The sequence below is a fragment of the Phoenix dactylifera genome, chromosome 8 (genome assembly GCF_009389715.1).
Source record: "Phoenix dactylifera cultivar Barhee BC4 chromosome 8, palm_55x_up_171113_PBpolish2nd_filt_p, whole genome shotgun sequence".
NCBI lineage: Eukaryota > Viridiplantae > Streptophyta > Magnoliopsida > Arecales > Arecaceae > Phoenix > Phoenix dactylifera.
Window position 1 is genome coordinate 25,073,992 of NC_052399.1, and position 27,879 is coordinate 25,101,870.

At 39.6% G+C, this 27,879-nt stretch overlaps 1 protein-coding gene across 1 annotated transcript in view; it reads left to right on the plus strand.

Moving 5' to 3' along the window:
• LOC103715335 (CTL-like protein DDB_G0274487) overlaps nt 1-17,588 on the plus strand; it is a 35,893-nt gene extending 18,305 nt beyond the window's left edge. Inside the window, exons 3-7 of the mRNA XM_008802922.4 lie at nt 253-436; nt 551-775; nt 943-1,059; nt 13,067-13,300; nt 17,239-17,588. Coding sequence (XP_008801144.2) covers nt 253-436; nt 551-775; nt 943-1,059; nt 13,067-13,300; nt 17,239-17,448 — 970 coding nt within the window. The 3' untranslated portion in view covers nt 17,449-17,588. The remainder of the gene's footprint in view (nt 1-252; nt 437-550; nt 776-942; nt 1,060-13,066; nt 13,301-17,238) is intronic.
• Nucleotides 17,589-27,879: the final 10,291 nt, after the last annotated feature.

Below are 27,879 nucleotides of genomic sequence, written 5' to 3' on the forward strand. Positions count from 1 at the left end.
CATCAGTGGAGTATAACATCTTAATATCTTGATATAACAAATGACTTGTTAAACCCATTGGAAGTTGTTTGCAGCTCATTTTTTGCTCTCTCATCTTGCACTTTTTATGATAAAAGCTTGTTTGAAGTAGTGCTTATCTTGCTGATGGAACAAAATAGGTTTGAAGGATCTTGATGTAACTTCTAGAATCATCAAGTGAAAATTCTGTTTCAAATAATTGACCTAACAATCATGCTGGACATTCTTCTCCAGGTTTCCTTTCACAATGCTAGTGTTGCAGAAAGCTGTGAAGATGGTTTGGGACCTCCCTGAAGTGATGGGAGTGGCCTATGCTTTTATGTTAATCATGCTTTGCTGGATGATTTTGTGGTCATTTGGAGTGTCTGGTGTTGTTGCTTCAAGCTTAGATGATGGTGGACGCTGGTGGCTTCTTGTGGTGAGCTGGCAAGTTTTTACTCTTCGGTCCACCAATGTTTATAAGATGTTATTCTTAACTGCATTCACAAATCATCCTGGCTCTGATGTGCATATATTCTTTCTCTAATTTCAGGTTTTCTCAGTGAGTTTATTTTGGACTGGTGCTGTGCTTTGTAATACAGTTCATGTTATAGTATCTGGTATGGCATTCCTTGTTCTCATTCATGGTGGTCGTAGAGCTGCATCAATGCCTGCAAGGACAGTATTGAAGTCACTACGATATGCTGTGACAACTTCTTTCGGTAGCATTTGCTACGGTTCACTTTTTACAGCTGCCATCCGGACATTGCGCTGGGAGGTATATACTTGACTATAAAAAGAACATTGTTGCATTTAGATTTTAGGTCCTGTTAGGTTTTATATGATTAGTAAATGTTTAATTTGTATCATAGATCATGAATTTACTAGGCTTTTTCTTTATCTTCTATGTATCCTAATACATTTATTTTCATGCAAATGCTTCAGATCAGGGGAGTTCGTTCAAAAATTGGCAACAATGAGTGTTTGCTTTGCTGTGTCGATTTTTTGTTTCATCTTGTGGAGACTTTAGTTCGTTTCTTCAATAAGTATGCATATGTTCAGGTTAGTTTCTTTTAGCATTTTTCTTTCTAGGTTACTTTTTCTACAATATCAAAAGGAATGCTAGTATTATTCGACTTCAGTAGTTCTGTGAAAGCATGTATTCATTTATCTAGCTATATCTATTATTGTACATATCTTTGTTTAGCAGCTTTTGTTGATGATTATTTGTTTTTCTGTTAATTTTTTCTGTAATGTGTTAGTAGTAAATATGTATGAGTAATAACTGGTGCCTTGAATAGCTTAGAAAGTTATTTCATGGTAAACAAAGATTATAGTTCAAAATATTTGTCTAAGGATCCCTTATTTTATGTGTTGCAGCCAACTTGTATAACAAACATGTTCACTTTTGTCTGCTTATTGTTCCTTTCCCCCCCTTCTATTGCAGCCTTGAATGTTCATGATTCTGTATGAGTCTTTTTTGTTGCAATAAGTGTTTGTAAATCATCATGTTGCACTCTTGTTGATGTTCAAAATCTTGTTTGCTACAACAAGAAATGTGGTAGCACCTTATTTGAGGATTGCCACTTCCACTTCAAAGTTGAACATGTACATGTACTTCATTCTATAACATTGATGATTAGAGTATACTATCTGTCATCACAAGGTATGTATCATTGGTAATACCTATCTAAAAATGAAGATGGTTTGTAGCCAAGTTTATTGGCAATTTAGCTGGCCTAATGTGATGTGAAGTAGGGTTACCTTCATCGTGGATGTCCAAAACCATGTATCTGCCTTGCAATGCAACCTTTACGATGCATTTAAGAAAAATATGAGAATTGTTCTGCTACTAAAACCAAGTAAACACCTTAAGTAAAATGGAAGCTGTAATAGAAGAAAGAAGCTTAATATTCTATTCTACATGTTGGGATAGTTGGCAAGCCACAAATTATAGGCAATTTTTTGGGCTTTGAGTGTTGCTAAGAGGACTTCTGATATCTTAAAACAATGACAATGGTGTTGCTTGAGAGACTGAATTTGGGAATCATTAGTGACAGTGATAAGTGTGTCGTCAACATATAGAGAATAAAAAGTAGTTTGGTCATTGAAAGAAGTGTGTACAAATATGTCTTGCTTGCACTAATTGTGGATGAACAAATGAAGCTGATAGAACTGCCTGAGTGAAATTTTTGAACCTAGATTCAGGAGCTTGTAAATCTATTTGAGAGTAGAATAGTGGATAGAGATGACAAACATGCTGAGAATAACAAAGACCTAAAAATGTGCATGTAATCAATTCATGTGAAGATTGCTGTACAATAAATGCTTATGATGTTTAGGTGAAAAATTAAAACTTTTTATACTGTTCCATTTGTTAAGCAGCTATTCAGAAAAAAATGATCCCAGTTATGAGGGTTGAAAAGTGGGCCATATTGACAATGCAAATAAATGTCCTCATGTAGCACATGCCAAATTTTAAGCAAAGTCTGGAGACACGAGACATCTTATTATATCCAAATGTTAGATGTCAGAGATCTACGTGTAGAAGGTATAAGTTTTTATAGGTTGAGGAGGCATAATGAATGGAAGAAAAGAGTGTAAAATCAAAACTGATACAAAACTAGTTAGAACCTAATTATAAGGGTCATTGGGTTCTTTGAAGATTGCTGTTCGCATATAACTTTATGCTTAAACTGAGGTTTGAAAACTTGGTTTTGGTTTTGGCTGGATCACCCATTGACTTCGGTTTTCACTATTTTTAGTTATTGTGGTTTTGATTTTAGTTTTGGTAGTTTTAGCTAAAAAATTATAAACAAAACTAAATTCAAAAGGAGATTTGCTAAAAAAATTAGAGAAAAAAAATCATGCCAAGAAAATAAACTAGTCATCATGTTACTAGTATTATCTGCAATTTTTCATCGAACAATTTCACTATTTTCATGATAGCAATTGAAAGATTACTTTTAGTTTAAAAATTAAATAAGATAAAATTTATGTTTTACATCATTTTAGGGTGTAATATATGATATGCTGTTTGAGAATGGTGTGATCATTTTTGAGATTTAAGCTCTGGTATAGCCAATCAACCAAATTTTTTTTTCTTTTCACTTCTTTTAACCCAAGTCTGAATATGTCAAATTCGATTTGACTTATTTCTTCCCAAATTCAAAATGAAAATGAGGGAATAGCAAAAGAGCTGCATACATTGCCATATAAAGAAGCAATCGGGTTTATAAGTTAGTTTTAATTGAAACTCTAGAATTGACTCTGATTTCAGATTGATTCTGATGGGACTAAAAACATTTTTTTCGGTTTCAAAGTTTTGATGAGTCATGGTTAGAACTTTACGTATGCTGGTGAAAGGGTTGGATGTAATTAATGCCTGGGGAGTGTATAGGAGAGATGCTAGTCAAATTGAAACATTAGCTACCTAAACCATATTGAAAGTGCATAGGAAGAATTTGTATAAAATAACATTAGATACTGTAATATAGTAAAGTTTTATAGATGTGCTTGTTGTATTTAAAAAGTTTTAAGAAATAAAAGCTAAAAACATGCAGGGGCAACTTATGATACAATTTTATTGAACTAAGATGTAGTTTGTTGGAAGTGTGTGAGAGAAAAAATATTTATTTCAAGATAGGTTAGAAGTAGGGGAGAATGGCAGGTGGTAAGGTTGCTCCATTGGGACATGAAGGTCATAGGTTTGAAATATGGAAACAACCTCTTTGCACATGAGGTAAATGCCGCATACATATGACTCTTTATAGACCTGTGGTGGCGGGAGCCTTATACTAGGATTCCTTTTTTTTTCATAGAAGTAGGAATAACAATGATGGGGGGTTTTGGTGATGTCAAGCTATATCCATACCTAACTTTGAATTATATATGCTAAAGCTCAAAACCAAATTTGTGAACTCAGTTAATAACACTGCAACCGTACTTGATAGTGGACCAAAACAATTGTGTAAGTTTGGTTTTCTAGTTGTTATGAGTTATTTGTTAGGCTGTTTGGCCCTATCTTTCCTCTGGGATAAGGCAGAGGGGCATTGGTGAGAGGGTGAGGAGTGTTTCTGAGGGGCTAAAGGCAAATTATGAGGGGACATTAGGGGTTTTGGACTCATAGACTATTGGCTGCCTCCACCGTGAGTGGAATGGAAGAGCTCTAAGGCACTCTGGAAAGGGAAAGGGAGATGGATTTTATTTCTTCGTTTAGGTATATACATTACATGTATACATTATATATATATATATGTATATTAGGAGGAAATAACTAACTTTTTTTCTCGAATTTATAAATAGACAAGAAGAACAAATAAAATAACAAAACAAAAATAATGAGTGTTCTTCTCACATAGTAATATATCATTAATATTTGATGATATTAAATAAATTTAAATAAATCATAAGTCAAGAAGGGTCCCTTCTCATTCTTTCCTTCAAAAATAGGAGGCAAAGAAGCCTTGACCTTACTTTTTTTATTTGCTAAACTTTAGGGGATACGAAAAGGTTGAGCCCTTCTCTCATCTAATTTATACAACTATAATAATGGGAGTTTAGCTCCCCCTAGCGCGTGCTAATATCAATCAACACCCCAAGTTAGGAATGCGGGCGAAACCCGCTCTCCATTTGAAAAGTGAGGGGGTTCAACTCCTCCATGCCCCGTACACTCTCCGCTCATCCATCATGTGCCTCCCCTCTCTCGAGGTCGATCATTGGGCATGGTCGCGATCACATCAGCATGGTAAGGGATGGGGGAAGCATGCTCGAATGGTTGCCTCCCACCCCATTTCTCCCCTTCCTTCGGTTGCCACCTCTCTAACCTCCCGTTTTCTCTTTCCCTCTCTCTCCTCGCGCTCTCTCTCGCTCTTTCTCTTGTGTTAGTTGCTTGGCGTCCTTGCTGGACCCCAATGCAGCATCGCCCCCCTTGCCCAAATGGTGAGCTGCCAAAGTCCTCCCTTAACTCTTTCTTTCCTTTGTCTTCTATTGCAGAGATCACCACCGTCCACTATGTAGTTGGAAAGCCCCAGTCCCCCTTCCTCTCTCTTTTCCTCTCCCCATCTCCCTCTTGCTTGGTCGTGTGGTGGATGATGCAAGACCGTCCCTTATTTTGCTGTCGCCCATCGACCTCTTTCCTGCCCCTTCGCCACGAGCTCTAGCTCCGCTCCTCTTTCTTCTTCTCCCTTCTCCCTCTTGCTCGATTGTGTGGTGGATGGCATAGGGTTGTCCCCTGTTTTGCCATCGCCCACCAACCTCCTCTCCCTCCACTGCATCGCCGGTAAGCCCCATCATCCCTTCCTCTCTCTTCCTCTCTCTTCCTCTCCCTTTCTCCCTCTCACTAGTAAGCTAGAACCCGCCTTGCCACTGCTGGAGCTTGCTCGGAGCCCTCGGTTTTGTCTCTCGGCAGGCGGTCGTGTCTAACCTTAATGTTGGCCATTTGTGAGGTTATTAAGATGCCCACAAACTCTTATACTTCTCAGATCGAATTATTGAAGGTGGAAGGGATAGGTGTCTGTACTTGTCATTTTCAACAATCATTGCCCTTTTTATAGGGGCACTAGAATTGTAGGAACTAATAGGTAATTTATATTTTCTAATTTGTCTTTTTGTCTGTGAAGTGACAAAACAATAGGCTTCTTTTGTTTCTCTTTTATAGCAATCAAATAGAGCATTTTATGTACAAAAAAAAGTGTTAATCATAGATCTATTTTTGCAAGAAAAAGTAGTTTCTATGTCTAGATACCATCTACATCTAGATATAATAGGAGCTTTTCATGAAATGATCATCTTAAACAAATTTATCCTCATTTTGTACATTATATAATATTCAATACAACTATAAGTTTTGCTTATCTCTACCTTCCTGCTATTTTTTCCTATTATTCAATTTAATCCTGCTGCATAGCATGGATTATTTTCTAGTATCCTAGAAAGGAATGGCTATTTGGTCTCTCCCACTATCCTATTTACTGTCAATAATTAATATGTGCCATCATATAGTTATCCTTATGATGGTGTTATGCATGTGTATCATTTCTATTTATTTTTATAAACTTATTACTGTATATTTTTAATATAGTTTGTTTCTTTTTTATCTCCAATAGTATTATTTCTTTTTTATATCAATATTTCTATTTATGTTTATTACTTATTTAGTTAATAAACATAAATTGTGAGCAATTTAAGTAATCAATAGTTACTTATGTTTTCAAATTTCATTTGATATTCATTTAGTACTTTTGAACCACATTTTCTTATAATTCTTGTGAACATTAGGTCACAATTTCTTTATAATTGAAGAATATCAAATTTTTGTCTACTTAGAAATAACTTCCATCTGCTTTTCCCTTTTGAAAGTACTCTAGAGTTCTTCCCTCCCACTCAGAATGTTGGAAGCAACAACTAGCTAGGCCAAACCATTGTTGTCCACTTGCTAGGCTGCCGGTAGGCCCTAACCAACATCTCTCCCTCTAACTTCACAGCTAAAATAGGGCTCTATGTAGTGCAATTTTAAATCCACTTTCTTAAACATATCTGGTTGGACAGGTCCAACCTATTTCACTATCATTGTTGCACTGTATGGTTCGATTCTTGAATTAGACCATGTCGATTCATGTAAAGGACCTCTTTTTTCTCTCTCTCACCTCCTCAATCTCCTTTAACCTTGTGGATGCCCATATAGATAGGACTAGAAAAGTAGAAAGTAATTTGGGGAGGGTTTGGAGTGTCACCATTCCTTTTCTTTTTGGGAGAAAAACCAGGAAGCAAAAAGGGAAGGCATGGAGTCTTTTGGTAAGACTTAAGGGTACTATTGAGGAAGGCTTGATGAACAAGGTACTCCTTTACCCTTGATACGAGAATCTAGGCCCTTACTTATCAAGTTGTTAGACTAGGGCATTCGCACCACACACCTATTCACCACGCACCTATTCAATAGGTGCATGGTGGGCGGGTCCTAGAAATTGAAGGTTCTAGCCCCTAAGCAAGCCATTGGGAATAAATGCTTCAATCTAGGGTGAATCTGATATTTAGGGATCTCTAGACGAATAGATTAGGGGTTCTTGTTTCCTATCTTCCTATTTAGATGTCAAAATTTGAAAAAAATATCTACAAGCTAGCAAGTGAAATGATAGAATTAAGCACAAATAATCAAAGAATAGAAGAGAGGCAAGCAATTTCATCAGCAAGGTGCAGAACTTTATCGGGTCATATGAGAACTACATGCAATCGTCAGAATTGTGGAGATTCAAGTAAAAAAAAAAGAGAAAGTGGGGAAGAGTTCTTCTCCGGTGGTGTCTCGACACATGACATGCTATCCTGCTTGAAAAAGACTCCAAAGGGATCTTCCTTAACTTGAGTTCCTGCTAGCTGCTGGCCTCCTTGGATCAAAAGTAGAGATGCTCTTTAGCTTGAGTGGATCTGGTTCTAGATTAATTTTGGAGAAGGGAGAGTGGATGACCTAAAACTAAGGGAACCTAAAACTTAGAAAGTTGACTAAGAGAAGGGAGCCTTGTAGAATGAGGGAAAGCTCCAATTTTTGTCTCTTTGGGGCTATTTATAGCAAGGTACACCATTTTGGTACCTAGACCCGTACCATGCCACCATCACTATGTCGGTATGCCCAGTGTAGGGGCCAGTTCGGCGTACCAAGTATCGGTATGCCTCCTACCGTGTACTGGTACCAAATAGGTACGATACGGTATATTCGGTACTGTCTGTTTCGGTACGGTATGATCCGTACTGTCTGTTTCGGTACGGTATGGCGTACCATAAATTATAGAGATAGAGGAGGTGGATTAAAAGCTGGAATTTGATTTTGTTTTTTAAAATTTGGAGAAAGATTGAGATGATGCTAAGTGGCATCCATTGATTGGCTTTGCAGAGAGCATATAACAAGGATTCAAATTTCAGATGTTGGAACTTGGATGTTCCCTCCTAGTTTTGAGGGCTATGAATTCTTCTTTCCAATTTGGTTTTGGAGAAAGAGTTAGAGAAAAAATTTCAGATCTATATGATATCAGTACTCTTTTTCTATTTTTTGAGGTTTTTTAGTGATTTTTGTGGTGATTTAGATTGAGAGGGGTAGCCATGTCCAAAGTTTTATGGAATTAAATATGGGACCTGGGCTATGAAGGGAGGCCATGTTCCAAATTTGAGCCTGTTCTGAGCTCATTTGGTATGAAATAACCAAAATTAGGCTCAATTTATCTAGGTTATCTCTAATAGACTTGCAATGTGGGAGCTTGATCAAATTAAACATGACTAAGTCTAGTTGTCCCCATAGGACAGTAATTGGGGTAGAGGGGAAGTGGAAGTGAAGCTAATTATAGGAGATTGGTAAATTAGTCTGATCTGAGTGAATCAACTTAGCTTGCTCAAGAAAAAATAGTGAAATTGGTAGAAATTTTGCTTAATTGAGCTTAAAATCTGGCAACTGTGGTCGAATTTAGGTTGGAATGAGGATGAATTGAAATTAATTAAGTGGGATTGGGTGAATGAGATTGCGGGGTGGAAATTTGGGCTAAGAATTGGAGGAAATCTATCAATTATTGAAATTGGACTTAGTGGAGTGCAATTATGTAATTCATCAAATGAAGGTGAAAAATTACTTCAATTTGGGCTAGGGCAAGGGGTGTCCTAACCCATTTCTTGCCCTAGTTTTAGGCTTTATTACCGCATGCAAACCTGAACCATAGTTTTTTGTGCTTATTTTTCAAGCTCAACCTCAAAGTTTTGGATCGAATCAGCTTGGTTTTGTGGGTTATTGACACCTTTTGCCACATCTAGCATCTAGAAGTGACTGAGGGAATTAGAGCTAGAATTTGGAGCTGATATAATATATAAAGTTCTGAAAGACCATCGTAATATTACATTTAATCGGGATGATGACATGCAAAGATATGCAAAAAGTGAAGAAAATAATGAAATTCAAGTATTGTTTGCCTATTGAAGATTTGCAGAAGTCTTATCTAGAGTGCAATCTGAATGTGCTACTAGGTCCTGAATTTTTCCTGAATGTGCTAAGTTGTTCTATGAAAGATGCTCATATTGTTGGCTTTGGGCAATCTTGTTGAGAGTTCGGTGCCTGGATGAGTACAAAGTGGGATGATTAAGTCTTTCAATCATATGGCATTATAACCTTAATTATGACTTTTTTGTGGAGTTTCCTCCATGCTATCAACAAAAGCCATGGGCTATACGAGGACTTTGATGCTTTAGGAACTTGAGAAACATGTAGGATTTTGTAAAGAATGCTTTCATAAGGCAAATAACAAAATTTATCCTTGAATACAATGAGTGTGCTCATCATTTGGTGAGAGTGCCGCACATGAAATGATAAGCACAATATTAGGGTTATATATAAAATTACAAACTAATGAAATGATTTAGTTGGAATTAGATGTCTTGTTTTAATTTAGTAAGGGAACAATGAGGACCTAAAATTGCATGGATGAAATGGCTTGGTTTCTAGATCTAATAAATTGATCAACTAGTTTTCTATGAAGGGTCAAATTTAATTGGTTATATATTTTTCCTCTTAAAAATATACATGTATTTGTTCATGTATGTGTACGGAGAAGGATTTGTATGTGTATGGATGTGTATGTGTCAATATACATATGCATGTTTATAAAGTTGCAAGTCTCAAGATTGAACTAACTTTTTAGTCTTTCTTGCATGCCCCATAACAAGGGCTGGCAAACAAGCAAGCTGTTCGTGTCACGCTCTAGACCTGCCACTCAAGTTGGCATGTGACACGGCTGCACATTCCACATGGCATAACCCTATGAAACATGCAAGGCCTGCTGGAAAAAAATAACATTCACAATACAATTTACTATTCCAGAATAAGACCATTTAAACTCCAATACTATTAACTAACCCAAATAATTCAAGTACAATTTCGTTTGCTCATCTAGTGGTATCAGAAAACTTTTATTCATCTTCTCTCCACTAGTGGACCAACTTTACCGAATCTAGGCATCCTGCGGCTCTGTCAAGACAACTAAGAAAATAACATTAGCTAGCTAGCTCAGTAACAAGTCCCCTATGCAAGTACACCAATACATATAATGCAATGATTTACGTAAAATATTTAACATAGTTGTTGAAATTATCGAGCATAATGTCATGACATGTGTATATCATAAAATGAGTAATAATCAAAATATGGATGTCATCTGATAAACCAAAAATGCATCAAAATATGCTAACAATAGTCATTATCTTAGTTGTATTTTCAATTGTCTTTTCATCAGTTATTCCAAGTGAGACTCAGTGACAATCCTGAGATGTCCAATCATCTTTTCGGTATTAGACTAGCAACAACTCGCTCTTCGTGACTGGTGAATCGTACCACAGTCTTGCCCATGGCTGGTTATTCACGTACCACGTTCCTACCCATGGCGGGCTATTCACACACCACATTCATGAATCATGATTGTGGTTGGCTGTCTATAATCTACATGGCTAGTCCAACACCCCTTTTTAATTGATCTATCTCATGCTAGGTTTTAATCCATTTATTCAGTTATGCCATCAAAATATGACCACATCATTGGTGCATGCAACTCAAAAATAATTTTGGCTCGTAAATATGCATTTAACATAATCAATGCAAATTACATATGGTAACAATAGGCGTACATGTAAGGGGTTTCTTAACTAATCCGAGCACCAAGCCGACTATGCCTACCAATTCAATCAAACAGCTAACAATTTTAATTCATTTTTTATATCAATAACTGTTATTATTAACATCTCTAATTGACTCTAAAAACCCAATGTTTCCCCCTAATCTTTACTAAAATTAATTCATCAAAATCAAGTAAATGAGGGATTAGAACCTTTACCATAGTTTGAGGGTTTGAGTGCAAAGCCCTTGCTATGTTGCTTCCTGCTCGGATGCCGGAGCACACTCCTACAAAAATTACAACACTAGATTAGGGAGGAAAATAAAGCATGGGGGAAGGATTCAGGACAAGGTCAACCAGGTGATTGTGCTTGCTTCTAAATCTAGTCAGATCTAAATTGAGATAAACCAAATCAGTGGTCGAGGCTTGATTTGGGGGTCGGCTTAAGGTCTCAGTCACTAATAGCTCTATCATGTTGACTACATCATGAGGATAAGGAGATCAAATGGTGGGGATTGAGACTTCTACATGGGTCTAATGGTGATGATGAAGGTGGGTGAGGGAAACCAAGAGAAAGGGTGGTCGAGACCCCACTTCTCAGACTTGCAATGCTGCCACAACGTAGCCAGAGGCCCACTCTTGGCCTCTAGCGCGCGCGCGAGAGAGAGAGAGAGAGAGAGAGAGGCGTCACTGGTGGTGATGAAAGCCAGGACGGATGATTGGTTTGAGCGGTCCAAAGAGAAGAAATATAGAGACAAGGGTCAGAGGGGGTATCTAGCGACCATAGACAGAGATCTCGGCCACAACCAGTTGCAGGAGGCTTCTTAGGTTGGTTGTTTGGAGAACGGCCAGATCGGCCCAGCACTAGAGTCGGCCAGGAGGGGTGAATACCAGAGGTTCGAGGGTTCGATTATTCGGTAATAGGGGTTGCCATGTTTTGAGATCTAGGTAATTGAGGTTGGGGGTTCGGCCTCGAAAGCGATTGCCAGTGGCGGCGGTCCAGCAAGGAGGGCTGGTCTCGTGGTCGACTGCCATCAAGGCAGCATCGACAAGGAGCTAGCGACCAGAGGTCTCACAGCAAGAAAAGAAATGGATAGAGTTTCTTACTCAAGGAATAGGGGAGGCTGATGGCTTTCCATTGATCTTTGGTTTCCGGTGAAGAACAAAGATGCGAATGATGATAAGAGGCTGAGGAGGCTTGAGGATGCTAGGAGAGGTGATCTTTTGGGGGGTGGTGGTGGCGAGGATTCAAGAGGAAGATGGAAATAAAAAGGGGTGAGGCCACGGATCGGGAAGGAGAGAACAAGGAGTGCACTAGCATGATTGCAATCTCCTTGCGCTCGCCTTTCCGAATTGGGAGGAAGATCTGCTCACAAGCAGAGGAGAGCGATGGGAAAGGAAGATGAGGGGTTTCCAACGGTTTCACGTGGGGATGTTTCTCGCTTTCGGCCATGTTGTCGGGTTTTGAAAATTGACTTGGCCAACTCGCACCGAGCCAAGCTCAGTCAAGCATAGAGGGATCGGCCAAGTCAAGACCGGTTGTTACAGTTAATGAGCTTGCTCAAGTTTGGCTCACTCGGTTATGAAACAAGCTAAGCTAGACCTATGCTTAGCTTGTTCGACCTCGGCTTGAATTAGCTCAAAATACTTATATATAAATAATTTAAATATATTATATATTATTATCTATACAAATAACTATTTTTAATTATTTATTTTAAGTTAATGTAGAGAATGCAAAATAGAATGCTTTTGAACAATAAAATTAAAATATAATCATTAATATTACTCTAAATTATATAAATGGAAATGTCAAATGATCTTAAACTTTTTCTAGATCTCTTAAACAAGTTGTTCTTGATGAGATTGAGCTTGGTTCATTTACAACCTTACCCTCAACTCAGGTTTGTCTTGCTATAACTTATAACTAACAAAACTAAAATTATATGAACAAAATGAAAATGTAGTTCTACTTACAAAACAGCAGACAATATGTACTGAATTATGTGGAATTGCTTGAAAATACTGGAGCAGTTATGATAGCAGAGATGCGAAGGATAGAGGCAATTGCTTTCATTGAAGGTGTGAAATCTGCAAATAAAGCAAGACATGGTCACTTTCACCACAAAAATAGAAACAAAACAAACATGGTCTCATTGACCTATTGGAAAGCCATTGTATGTGCATGCCTGCATGAGTGTGTCTTATGTACCATACCATCATACAAGTTGGAGAACTCATCTGCTTCTGGTGAATGACATAATAGATCTGACGCTGTCATTTCATTATTGCAATGTATATATACATACAAATATATGCATATGCTTTTCTTATGTTACATTATTTCCTGAGTTTGATTCTTGTTTGTCCATGGATGTAGTATAATCACAATGTATTGGATTACATAATGATTATGTGGTTGTCTTGTTTAGATTGCAGTTAATGGAAAGGGCTTCAATCGTTCAGCAAGGGATGCCTGGGAGTTATTGCAGTCCACTGGGATTGAAGCGCTTGTTGCCTATGATTGTTCAGGTGCAGTTCTTCTGATGGGAACTATTTTAGGTGGGCTTATTACTGGAACATGTGCTGGAATTTGGACATGGTTTAAAAGGAGAGATGAAGTGCTTATGGTTGGATCCACTGCCGCATTGATGGGAATGATCTTGGTGAGTTGTGCTTCTCACTTCATATCCTTGTTTTCTTTAGAAAACCTAAAGTTCAAATTATCTGTCAAACTTCAGATGATTATAGCGAACATCAGCTGGTTTCTAGTAATCTATTGGTTGAACAATTTCCCAAAAGTTGGTAGGAATTTGATAACATGCTTAAGCTGAAAAGATACACCGAAAGACTGTAAAAAGAAAATTTATGACTTATAATGATTAAATTGATAAGGTAGGGAGCATGACTGTTGGACTCCTGTTATACTTCCCATTGAGGTTTGTAAGTGGCAGCCTTTTTACTAATTTACATGATATGTGCATAAGACAAGACATTTCAATCAACATTTTAAACCCATTCAACTTTAAAAAGAATAAGGATTTACAACATATATATTAATAATACGTTGTACATCCTTTAACAAATGATTTCGATAATTTAATCATCGTATGATAATTGAATATGCTGCTTTCTTGTCTTTTGTTGGATAGTTTACATGAAATTTCCATAATATTAGAAGATCAACCATAAGCCGTATCCGGCATATTGTTTTCCTGTTCTTGCTACCAGACCAGCTCTGCTAGTTCTGTCTCTGGTTGCCCCAGGACATCTACATTGTTAGAGTAGGTTCCAATGAAATATTATATTATTTGATTCCTATGGTACAGTCTGATTGTTTCAGAAACCTTCGGTCTTTCTCTTTGGCAATTCCATTAAATTATTTCCCCTAATTTTTTTGGCAGCACTATCCTTGTTCAATGTATCCATCGGTGAAATTGTGAACTTGTTTCATTATTTCCATGATGGTCTTTGTAAACCTATCAAAGATTTCTTTCACAAATTATACTATCAAAATCTTAAGATTTTAATCATTAACAGATTGGAGGAAGTTGCCATTCGGAAGTTGCATCTTTTGCATGAAGAACACCTGTAAAGATAACTGTTTATTCTTACCTGTTAAATTAGTTTTGTGTTTTATGTGTTAAGTGGTAATATTTTCATTTTCTTTATTTTACAATGTATGTTTTTACTATCATCAAAGAGAGGAACTTTTAGGTAATTCTCTTTCAGCAAGACATTGGTCCCTAGTAAAGTTTAAGTTCAGACGGTCCAATCGATCCACTCCATTGTTTATATCTATAATACATGAATGACTACATACGTGAACACATGCATGATGGCATGCCTGTGCATTCTTGTTTGTTTCTTTGGCTTATTATTCGTGCTTCAAATTTGAAAGCTGTTCGAGGCTTGTGATTTCTCTGTCTGGGCTAGTTCGAAGTCCAAGAGAATTTCAAAGGGTTGCTCTTTAGTTGCAGGAGCTTTAACTGTGGCTAGTATGGTCGGTTTCGCTATATTCATGGGCCATTCTTGGTTTAATATGTATTATGATTCACCGAAATTGAGGAACCTGAAAGAGAGATAGAGAGATTACCATGCTGCTTGTTATTAAAAAAGTCGAATTATTAACCACAAATGAATGGGTCAAATGCTTCCAAGAGATTTATTCTTTTTTTCTAGGCATTGATAATTATTAGTTGGGTAAGTTGTTGCTTTGGTGGTCTGCTTTGTATTTGAAAACAATAAAGGCATCACTTAGGAAGAGAAGTCATCCCCTCTATTGGTCGCTCCATTTGTGTCAACCTGTGGGAGTGCATATGAATTTGAGTGTTTGTGCATGTCTATATTGCCCCTCAAATCAATGCTGTATGCATTCATGCATACCTGCATGTATAGATGCTGACATTTGAAACTTTAATCATAATCTAGTTGTGGAAGTTTGTTTGCTTGCTCCTGTCACTCAGCCTTTAGTTTTCTTCTGAGGCTCCAACCCCTGCCTTCACTTTTTTCTCCAGGCTGTGCATGCAAGAATGCATCAGCCTTGTTCTATGTAAACACCTGAACTATAAACTGGCAACAGAGAGTTGTTCTTGAGCAAGTTTTTCAGACTTCAGTCTACAGGGCCTATCAGTATTCCAGAATTGAAGGTTAGCTTTTCAACATCTTATCGGACCTGCATATTGTCTAGTTGGCTCCTTTTCCTTGAGATGGTTCCAACATTGGTTGGTAAAATCATCAAATAATATGGTGGAAATCTTTGTTTTTCACCCTCAAACCAGTGCATCTTGTTTCTTTATCCCATGCTTAAACTCTGGTTGTAGCTTCAGCTTCATTTCATCTGTGAACCATCTATGCCATATTAGTAGCACTCTTGTGATATCATGTATTTTATTTTTTTGAAAATTGTGATATATGTTAATGACTAATGCTGTTGAAGATTCTATACAATTTCTGGGAGTGAGTTCCTTATTCCAGATCTCTATGGGATTGCTTGTTGGTTTTTGGAATTTGATGGTTGCATTTGCAGAGAACCCTTCCTACTTTTTGTTCTCTTCTTTTGAAAGTAAACGGACTAAAAAACCAAAATTTCTAAAAAAACTTATGAACAGTAACTGAAAGAAAAGGGTGTGACCAAACATATTGTTAACCGTTCTACTATTGCTGAATTTTCTTTTCTGGTTTTTGAAAACAAAGAATTTGATAGAAGAACATTATCAAACACGCCCGTAGTTGTCTCTGACCTTTTCCCTTGTATTGCGGAACATTGTAATTTATCTTATTTATACTTGTAATCATCAAAATCTTCTGTGAAAATATATGATGCTCGTGCTGTCCCTGCTTATAACTCCAGAGCTCAAAGGAACTTCATCAACTTATAAAAAGTTGATTATAGGACAAGATTTGAAGTTGTGGCCATTAAACTGAAGTTAAACCCATTGTTTAACAAGGCTTGTTAGAGGTGAGGCTGACCTTTTAAATATGAGTTGAAGCTCAATGGTGACGTTGATGTGGAAGTACAAGGTTCATAGGAGTTACACGTCTGATATTTTTTATATTACACCTTGTATAGGGGGTATATACTTTTAGGCATTTATATCTTGACAGCCAGACAAAAGGTATTGCGGCCATTATCATAATTTTGCATGTGATTTAATGTGGAATCATTTTCAACCCCGGATATGATAATGTTACTGTATACTAGCCAATAGGTTTGTGCACCTTCAGTGAATGGAGTGGTTGATGCGGACACAATTTCAGTTAGATCCATAACCCTTGCCTTTGTTATGTTTTCAGTAATTTTTTTTGGCATTTCTATATTCCTAATATCGAAATATGCCTCGACTCATTGGAAGTCTGGATCCCTTGCTTCTTTGCCTTCCTAAAAGCACTATGTACTCTACACCGTGTTGCACCGCTGAGCCCTTGGATATGTGAACTATTCCTTGATGGCAACTATATAGGACAAAGTGACAGCTGCTTTATTTCCCCATCACATCTTCTTTGTTAACCATCATGCTATGCTGTCATTTGCAATGGTGCAATCAACTTAAGCCATGATTTTAGTGCGTAGCGGAGCTCTTCTTGCAAGTTATGGATACTGTTCCTTTTCATTGAAGCTAAGCAGTAAGTTGGGTGATGTGCTGCAAGCTATAATCACCTTGAGTGAAGCTGTGCTAAATTTTTCTCCAAATTTAATTATTTGCACTCCTTTCACTTTTATTTTTTCTTTTTCTTTTCTTTGTTCGTTTTTTAAGAAATGGTTCAGTTTTGCCAGTTTCTTGTGTACCTGTCCAAACTTGAGGCTCTCAATGAGGAATAAACATGTACCACAAAAAAAATGAGGAATAAACAAAGTATATTTGGTCACATTCGTAGCCATTTATTAGCTGGGAGATTAGTCTTTAAATCCTTAACAATCTACTTAAGATGTTGTTTTGTCATTACATCAGGGAAAATAAAATAAAATGTTGGTTTACCATACTGTATATGTTGGGGGAAAAACACAAATTAGTCTGTTTAAATGGAATTGAAGCACATTCAGGTTTTTGTGCTAGACCTCTATTTTATGAAGGAAAATATGTAACAGTATTCTGGTTTTCAGGTGGGGCTGGCAGTGGTAGTCGTTGAAAGTGCAGTCACGTCAATATACATATGTTATGCAGAAGATCCCTCATTAATTCAAAGATGGGATGCTGAATTCTTCCGCCAATTGGCAGAAGCACTGCACCAGCGGTTACAGTATCGAAGTGCACGAGCCAGAGAAGTCATGAACAGCAGGCTTGATCATTTGCCAGATACACCACCTCTATGAACTAAAATGTTGGATCAAAACAGATGCTCTCATTCTTATTCATTTATACAAAGAACTTATTTTTGTCCATAAGAGAAACTAACAATTGAGGTCTTGAATTTAGTGGTATTTAGATGCTGGTTCATGGTGTTGATTGGACATCCACTTAGCTCTCATGGGTTTTAGCTTGATACTTCCGGTTCATCAATCCATGGGGCACTAAGAAGTGGCCCAAATGTATTTGGGGGCTTAAACACGTTTTACCTTTGAGGCCTTTTCTGCCGGCTAAAGGCAAACTGAAAGGAGGGTTTTTTTTTTCTATTTTATCTTTTGCAGCCTTTCCTGCGGTGGGCCTTTTTTGAGCTGGCAACCACCTAAGTCGCCTAAGGTTTGGCCGGCCATGATCACAGTTAGCAAACTTTGCGTGCCATCATCCAGTAGTGCTGCTACAACTCTTCGGTCGTGGGTACTTGAATTGGATGCCCAGTTGTTCCTTCAAGTACTGGACGCCCATGCTGTTAACAAATGATTAAGAAGTAAATATGAAGCTCCATGTGATAAAAACATTTAGCTATACATGAATGTAATGTGTATAAACTGATAATTCATATCAAACTTGTAAATCTAAGCTCCAGTTATCTTCATCTGCTAACTAGTCAAGTTATGAAAGAACCAGATGCACATATTTTTCGCATCTCCAGGTAAGTACACATATTTTTCGCATCTATTCTCTATTGCATTAGGCAAAGAAAAACAATTCTGATTCTAAAAATAAATATTTGAAATCAATCTTTTTTATTTAGAATACTATAAATACCAAACATAAATATTTCTTTTGGAATATTCTTATTGTTTGTATTTCTTTTCGGCCTTATTGGGCCCTGTTTATCCATTGTAGCTGAGTTTGGGTCCTATTGTTGGCTCGTGATCTGTGTTCATTTTGGGCTGCAGTATATATCTTCAATTGCCTGATATTTTTTTCTTTTTGGAACTCTCATTGTAGTTGCAGATGATGTTACATTAAACATGAAAATTTGAATAGAATATTAGAACATCATCGTTTACTTTTAGGTAGCCATTGCAGAGATCATTCTAATGATTTTTTTTTTGGTGAGATCATTCAAAAACTTGATATCGGTTCAAATTTTTTGAGTTCATGGTAGTGATAAGGTTAGTCAATCCTTCTTAAATTTGATCATGCCACCTATAGAAACAGTGGTGCTCACCTTTGGTGGATTGCAAAATCCTTTACGCTTTAACATGCTATAACTTGATTCAGCTACACTTTTAATCAACATCCATCCCGTAGAAAGTGCTGGAAATTCAAATGGAGCTAAAATAGGCATTGTCATCACCTGTTGGTTTTCGATTCTAAGCTTTAAAGATGAACCTCTTGATGCCATAGTTAATCATATTATTTAAATAAAGAACAAGGTACAAATTAAAAGAAACAATATATATATATATATATATGATGAAGAGTGGAAAAATTTATGCTATGCCTAATGATGCTGTGACAATTTTGATGCTCGACATCTCCATGCTCCATCTGCGATTGATCGCAAATGACCTACAATCAGGGCAGAGCAAGGACATAATCAGCCACCGTCTATGTGAGGATCCGTGCAGGCATGTTTTTAATCCCACATCGGTTTTTTGCTGGATAAATCTCGGATACTTATATAGGATCAAAAAACCCAAATAATACCTTCCATCCAGTCATTTCATATAAGGTCTTAGGTTGTTATGAATGGTATCAGAGCGGACCCAGCCCATAACCTATGTAGACTACGAGACACTGTAGCACAAATCCATTGGAGCTGACCACGAGCCGACACCACTCTTTTACACTCTTCTATGAAATATATGTCCGCTGCATTGCAGCTGTTCCACTCATACGTCCAACGTCTCCGAGCAAATCATGCAGCTGGCGAATACGAGTAGTAGGAAGATCTGGATGCCAACTTTCGTATATATTAATATTCGGTGACGCCGAGCCTCTGTGCGCTTTCCATCTTAAGGGCTGTAAATTTAACGGCTCTGAGTGGCCTATGATTTCCGTAGTATTTCCTTTTGGGGCGAGCAATTAACAGTGGATTCCAACTTGAAGTAGTATTGCTCGACAAAGAAGGAGCAGAGCTTCGGGCTGCATGGGAGGGGTTGTCATATGCGATGAGATCTCTTGGAGCCGCAAGGGTGTATCTTGAGGGGGATTCCTCTGTGGTGATTGACTGGATTCGAGATATGGATAGATATGGTGATGGCCACCCCCTCATCAGAGAGACTCGTAGGCTGGCTCAGGAGATGGGTGGTTTACGGGTGGCACATGTGTTTCGGGAGGTGAACAAGGCAGCAGACTGGGTTGCCTCCTTCGTCGCTCGGCACTCCGGAGATTTTCTGTGGACATCTATAGGAGAGATTCCCTCTCCTTTGTACTCTTTACTTTTCCGCGATTTGGCAGAATGTACTCAAGCTAGAGCTATATGAATTGCTGCATTTACCAAAAAAAAAAAGAAGAAGAAGAAGAAGAAGAAGAAGGAGGAGGATGCCCTGCAAGAGTAGGAAAGGGATCCTTTGTCAAACACGACTACAGGATCCCGACTCCGTCCGTCCTTATATAAACTGGCATATTCGTCTCCTTTCCAGAACAGCTCTACCTTCTCTCTTCTTCCAAACACCATGGCTTCTGGGTCAAACAACAACCAAACACCAATCTTTGTACGAGTCTTGGCTGGTTGGTCGAAGATCAACATGTCGGTTCTAATGGTGTGCACTCTGCTATTCGCTTGGCTTATCGTTGCCGTCATATGCGTATCTCGCGACATGAAGAAGCGAAGGCGTCGTGACTCTGCTGCTACCGTCACCGAGAAAGATTCTCTGGGCACCGCGCCGGTGACGGCGGGTCGACCAAGTCGCCATCTCCATCTCCCATTGAGTATTGCCACTGTCGGAGTTGTTGATGAGAGCTGCGGGATTTGCTTGGATGAGTTGGACATTTGGAACGGTGTGGGCATAGGTTCCACATCAGTTGCATCTGGCCGTGGCTGCGCTCGTCCTCACGCTGTCCCTATTGTAGGGCCTTGGTGATCAACCATAGATGGATTTTAAAATAGAATTATATCAGGAACTTTAGGCGGTGCATGGTTCTGTTTCACATATTAGGGTCAGTATTATATATGGATCCTACTTCCACCATTGGAGTTTTGTTTTCCTAGAACTTTTAGAATTAGTAATAAGCATTCCAATATTATCTTTTTGATGTAAATGGGAGGTCGTAGACCAAGGTATTGCAATTTTATCGTGTTTCATTTTGTCTTCGATAATGGATGTTGTTTATAGTTACATTGTAACTTTGTCATCTGTCTTTTTCTTCCTTATATTTATTGATATTGATGGTGCATACGGTTTGCTGTACCACTACCACCATGCCAGAACCTTACGTGTGCATAATCGCCATGGCACAGTACATAGTATACCTCTCATCATGTCAACTAGGGGTGGCAAAATATTACCCGACCCGCCAACCCGACCCGTGTTCGACCCGCCATAAACAGGTTTGGGTTTGGCCTAAACAGGTTCGGGTCATAAACAGGTTGACCCGTTTAACCCGTTTATTAATTGGGTCGGATACAGGTTTAAGATGTCTGACCCATTTAACCTGTATAACCCGTTTAATAACCTGTTTAATATATGGGTCAGGTTGGATAAGGGCCATAGCCCACAGCCCACAAAGATAGGTCAGGCCGTCACCCGTTTAAAACTTTCTCTCCAAGTTCACCTGGGCACCGCTGCCCTTTTTTTTTTTTTGATTCAACCTCTCCGGCTCTCCCTCTAGTCCACCTTCTCCCCCACCCTCGAGCCCGTCGCCTCCGACCCCTCTGACGGCGCCGATGACCCGTCCTGCCTCCTCGACCTCCTCTTTCGCCCCTGCAAGCCGGCCTCCTCCCTCCCCTCCCACCGATTCGTCGCCGAGCCGGTCGCCGTCCGGTCTTGCTCCTTCGTCGGCAGCTACGAGTACGTCGCCCACAAGGTCACCACCGGCCGCTCCCACAGTCCCATGGCAGCGCCGCGTCCTCCTCTACGAGCTTCTCTACGGCCGGACCCCCTTCGCCGGGATCCTAACTCTAGATCTCCTCCAAGGATCTGGATCTTTGCGAGGTATGAAACCCTAACTCTAGATCTCCTCCAAGGATCCGGATCATCCCTTGGTCCGTGATCTTTGCAAAGCCATGGCGTCTGGGTTCCCGGGGCGCGATCTCCGTGGGGGCTTCGGGTTCGGAGCCGGAGCCGGAGCCGCGATCCAGATGCCGCCGTTGCCAAACCGATCGAAGCCCGCCGGCAGCGAAGGAGGAGCCGCGGCGGCCGGAGGTCTACCGAAGCGGTGAAGCAGAGGACCATCTCGCCTCTCCCATCTCCTCCTCCGACGGGCCATCCTCCGAGACTCCGATCCAGATGCCGCCGTTGCCGAACCGATCGGAGACCGCCGGCGGCGAAGGAGGAGCCGCGGCGGCCGGAGGTCTACTGAAGCGGTGAAGCAGAGGACCCATCTCCTCCGATCGATGAAGCATAGGACCCATCTCGCCTCTCCCATCTCCTCCGACAACGGGCCGTCCTCCGAGACTCCTCTGTTGAAATTTTTCAAGCTGCCGAGTCCCGAGCACAATTGTTAAACGGGTCGGGTCGGGTCGGATAGGTGGGGATGGGTTGGGCAGTTTATTAAACAGGTTAAACGGGTCGGGTCGGGTTATCTGTTTAATAAACAGATCGGGTTCAGGTTGTAATTCCTGACCTGTTTAATAAACAGGTCGGGTTCAGGTCTATGATTTTCTGACCCGACCTACATCTGACCCGACCCGTTTATGCCTGACCCGACCCGATTGCCACCCCTAATGTCAACACAGGATAGAGAGATCTTTTCTCATGCTTGATCATGATACTGTCTGGTAACAGATCAATATAACACGAGCGAGGAAGCGGTCAGTTCTATCTCGTATAGGCCAGTTCAATGCTCATATCGGTACCATAAGAATACCTTAACGGTATGGTATAATACTTCTTGTACAGATTGGTATGTTGAACCATGCTTGTACAGATTAGTCTATATATACTAGTTAACTTATGAACGTACCCTTCCTACTTCTTCCTTTTCCTTTCTTTCTTATTCTTTCTTCTTTTCTTGGTAATCAGGGAAAGGAAGTGGGTGGATCAGTGGCTGCCGTGGTCGAGGTCCGGCGGTGGCAGCTAGAGGCAATGATGGGTGGTGGGGAGCGACCGGCAATGGCTAGTGGGAACTGCCATGCTCGGGCAAAATAGAAAAAAAGAAAGTAGAGGAGCAGCACCCCTAACTGCATCCGGGGCAACCCTCACAACCCAAGGAGATGTTGACGGGGTGGGAAACTCACCGGCGTGGGGTGGAGGCAGTGAACTTCAGCCAGCAGTGGGTTATTCGACGGTCCTGCCAAGAGGGAGGAAAAAGGCACTCGGAATAGGAGAGGCAGGCAACCAGGATCCACAAGAAGTTTTAGGCGGCTTTGGTTGACCGAGGTGGCACGCCGGCCACTGAAAGAGGAGGAAGAAGGAGAAGAATAGTGGGTGGAAGTTCGGGTGGAGTGGATTCGAGATTTTTATAACCCCCAAAGAGAGGAGATAAGCTCGGACGAACGGCGGCGCCGGCAGACCGTTCGCTAGGTGCAACTGTCCCAAATGGCCACCGACCGTTAGTACCGGCCCCAAGGGTTTGGCACCGGCTGCAGTTCCCCCAGTCGGGCCTCAACGGTGGCCATTCGGGCTGCTCAGGCAAGAAATCGCGATCCCCTATTTCATTTTTTTTTTTTTTTTGAATTTTGAATCAAAGCCGGCTGGGCCTGCCGACTTTATTCCAGGTCAGGCCCAATTGGCCTGATTCTTACATTCTTTTCCCCTTAAAAAAGTTTCGTCCTCGAATCTTGATGGACCTTCATTTCTTAAGGATACTGAATCTTCTCTACTTCTCCAACATACATCCGTTGCGAAACTCAATCTAAACAAACTCTTCTAAAGCCCAAAACTCTAGACTAGTTTGTATTAACCCTAACTTCCTCATCTAAGTGATAAAAATCTTAAACAAAACATCTATAAGAATAAGTTTGTTAAGAGAGATGGTAACACATAATGGCTAATTCAATTCTTTAGATATGCATTTCAAAGTGATAGAAACTTAGAAGATGCAAAGGAATAGAAAAATCACAATCAAATAGTGCATGAACATTTATGGAGTTGTCTAAACTAATACCTATTACTACTTGATCACTTGCACTCGCATACTGTTGGGTCAAAGCAAACACCCGTGCATTCTGTATTTGTTTTTGGTTAGCTAGTTTGGTTGGTTTTGGATTATCCTTTTTCTTGATAGGGCAATCTTATGCCATATGTTCCACCTTGCCGCATGAAAAGCATGATTCTAGCTTCTTAAAGCAAGGTCCAAGATGATTCTTGCCATAATATTCATAAGTCGCAGATTTCCTATTCTAATTTAAATTATTTGTTGAATTGTTAGTTTCTGCTGTTCTCTATCTCTTTCTATCTCCTCGCTCTTTTTCTGAACTTTTCATATCGGATTCTACTTTCAAGGCCCTATCTAGCGCATTTTGTATTTGTTAAAGAGGTGAGAAGACAAAGGAGATCAAACCCCATATCTTAGGCCCTGGTCAAATCTATTTGCTTTGCTTCTTTCGAACTCCATGAGCTAGGGGCAGAATCGGCTTAACTCGTTAAATTTATTTGCATACTCCAATGTTGTCATGTCATCCATCTGCCTCAAGGCCAAAAACTCATTCTTCTTTGCTAATTTTATTGACTCAGAAAAGTATTGATCATAAAATATTTTCTTAAACTCCTCTCACGTCAACTGGTCATCCTCACTCCTATTAGCAGCTTTTATAGTAGTCCATCAAAACTCAGCATTTCTCCTCAGAATCTGTATAGCAATCCTAACCTTTACGTTCTTGGGTTACTATAGTGCATCAAATACCTTCTCCATCTCCCAAATCCAGACCTCTGCAGTTAGAGGATCAGCTCCACCCTCGAATATTGGCAGGTTGAACTTTCTGAATCTCTTATAATAGGACTCCAGAGATGGTGCAGGTCGAAGAGTGGCCTACATCTACTACTACTACTACTAAAGGAGTTGAGACACCACCTAGCATACTCCAACAATGTCTGCCTGAGTAGCTGATGCATTTGGAGCTTGCTCAACCAGTTGGTTGGCATCTCCTTCTACAGTCACTCTTGCTCCTCTTCTTCTAGCAGCAAAAAATTTGTTAAAACTTTCTCCTCTCTATCACTTATCAACATACTAATATTAACCAATTTCCAAGGTTGAGCAATAGTAAAATTAAGAAAATCTATCTTTTCTTATTCAACTACGCGGAACCCAACTAAACGAGTTTAAATTTTACCTAAGATCAAACCTATTGCTCTGATAGTCCACCCAAAAAGAAGATTAATTAGAGACCAGTTATAAGGCTAGAGTCACAGAGCTCTGGGTCGGAGCTTTGCGTTGGACCTTAAGCACCCAGCTTGATGGCATAGGGGAAGGGAAAGGCTCTGGTACGGCCTAAAACTTGCAGCAGAATTCTTCCAATGAAATTTCCTAATGAGATGACTTGGTTATGTGCTATGAGGACGTGTTATAAAGGGTCTATGGCCTATGTTTGTGATCTCAAGCTTATGAAATTTTCTCATGGAGGTGGATGAATGCAACGATGGGAATATGGTAGCAATAACAAGTAACAATGGCAATGAAAATAACTAGGAACTAAGATAACTATGGGCTGAATATAAGAGTCTCACTTACATTCAAAACCCAAGAGGTTTCCTGACGTCTCACCTAGGAAGAAGTAGGGTCCCTTGGCATCTCACCAATGGGGAATAATAGAAGCCTCTCGCCTCTTCAAACTTAAGCAATTGCAAGCCAAAAGATTTCTGCTTTTATTCTTCAATGTCGGCCCTTTAAATAGATGGGGTGTTGGAACAAAATAGAAAATTAATCTTATGACAAAACTTAGATTAAGACTCATGACTAAACTCCTAAGGTAGGATTTGACCAAGTCAAAATAAATCCTCAATCCTAATCCTTCCACACGTGGAGACACTTGGCACTTGGATATAACCTATGATCAAGTCAAGGATTGCTTCCTCATGGCGTATGGAAATTCACTTGGCTTTGACCCATTCAACCTATGGTGTGGACCCTAGAATGATGCCACTTGGCATTCCAATACAAGGACTTAATTAGGTGCCACTTGGCAACCAATTACATGGACTCAATAGGAGATTCAAATCAACAAAAATACAACTCAATTTAAGACCCAAATTAACCAGACTCCTAGTCACGCAAGGACTCATACCCACATACGGACTCCTTATGGCGCAAGGATTCCTAAATACACAAGGACTCCTTGAATCCATGCGCCATGCTCCTGCATCACAACTCTAGTTGACTTGTTTGACTTGCACCCTTACATCCCGCAGACCCAAGTAGTTTTATAGGTTCGAGTCGGTTCGGCTTGGGGTGGGTCGTAGGATTAGAAATCTAAAATTACTTAAATTTCAAATGGATCAGGTCGGGTCGGGCCAGAATTCAAGAAATCCAAGTCTTTCCCAAAAAAACAACTTAAGCTACTCTAAAATACTGATCATTAGTAATCTACTCAATTATTTTGTAATCATTAAAATCAATCCCAGGATCAACAACAAGTATTATGTTGAGGAAGATATTGCTACATAGCCTCCATATTTGCCATCAATGCATCAAACGTTCGCTTGCAATGTGTTTTTTCATTTCAATCTCCAAGCATTCCACTAGGTTAGCCAAGGCATCAAGCTAGGTTTGGGTAAGAAATGGCTTCTGTCTATTTCCCAAAGTTGGTTGGGACCTGAGGTTCACCCACTGCGCTGGCATCAGAGTGTTTTTGATGGTGAACAAGGGATCATCCATTGGCTACCGTCAGTGGGACGGGGACCACTGGATGGCCACTAACAATGAGCAAGGTTGCTGTTAGTTGTTTCGAGATGAGCATAGGACTTATGTCTTAGCAGTGAAGCCTTGTGTTGCAAGCCTAGTCTCAGGTGCATTTACGAGCTAGGTGGGAAGGCTTTTCTTATGCTACGCAGAGGTTGAAAGCTTCTCACATTTATTTAGAGGACGATTCTTCCATAGTTAGTAGATGGCTTTGTGATCTACCTTTAGTTGATGACAGAATTCATTTACTATTGCATGATTTTTGGCGGATAATGAGTACTTTGCTTCCTATTAAGGTATCATATATTTATAGAAAAGCTAACGGTATTCTTGATTCGATGGCGAGCTATATCGCCAATCTCACTGGTACTACATTGTGAGATTCTTCAACAAATCTTTCAGCCTATTGTGGGATGTGTTTATTCTCATATTAATTAATTCATCCAGTTTAATAAAAAAATGACCATTGATTCATATAATGGACTTTTATTAGTGTATTTCCAATTATAACAAAACTAATACTGCTTGGGAATGTTTTAAAATAAAGTAATTACTATTATTTTAATAAAATAGAATAATGCAAACAACATCAAATGGAAATTAAAAAAAGTATCGTTGTTACGTGCTATAGAATTAGTTTACAAAGGGAAGTGTTATATTTTCTAGATGACATAGAGATTAATTACAATTTTTTAAGAGATAATATTTTGGAGGTGAAACACTTGGGATGCATGGAACGAGGGAGAGCACACGTGCCTCTCCTCAGCTTCCCCTCTCTCTTTATGCTCCATCCCAGCTACATGAACATCTAGAGTCATACCAAAGAGATGGCAACATGGATGGCTGGTAGGGGCTTACTAGGCCCCCTTCTAGTTGTCAACCTCGTCATGAACATGCATCATTGTCCCCGGCGTCACCGGATGGTCGCTCGATAAGTTCATCGACTGAGAGATTCACCGACGGAAGTAATCGGAGTTCTTGTCCCTGTCTATGCTCCATGCTTGACCCTCACTAGGTATAATTCCTCTCTTTCAGGTATAATTCCTCTCACAAGGTAGTTTTACTAGGCCTCTTTACCACATTTTTCTCTTAATTTTGAGATATACCTTCTTCGAGGAACCAAGAAAATTAAAACAAGATTGAGGGCCTAATCTTCACCCGCTTTCATACATCCGTCCCAACCCTTCAAGGGCGAGCAGATGCTACCAAGAATGGCTCCTCTCCCCCTGGTCACAAGAGGTGGAGCCTCAGAAACCAAAGTTTGGTGGTGGGTGAGTGGGGTTTATTTGTTTGTTAGTTGGATTTCTTTAGGAGGAATGTACGCTGGTTAATTATATGCTGCAGGAAAATTAATGGAGATTGGGAGTCGACAGAGGATAGAAAATAAATTGGTCAGAAATCTGACTTTGTTGTGTATAAAGCCTACAAAGAACTGCACAGAAAAAAAAAAA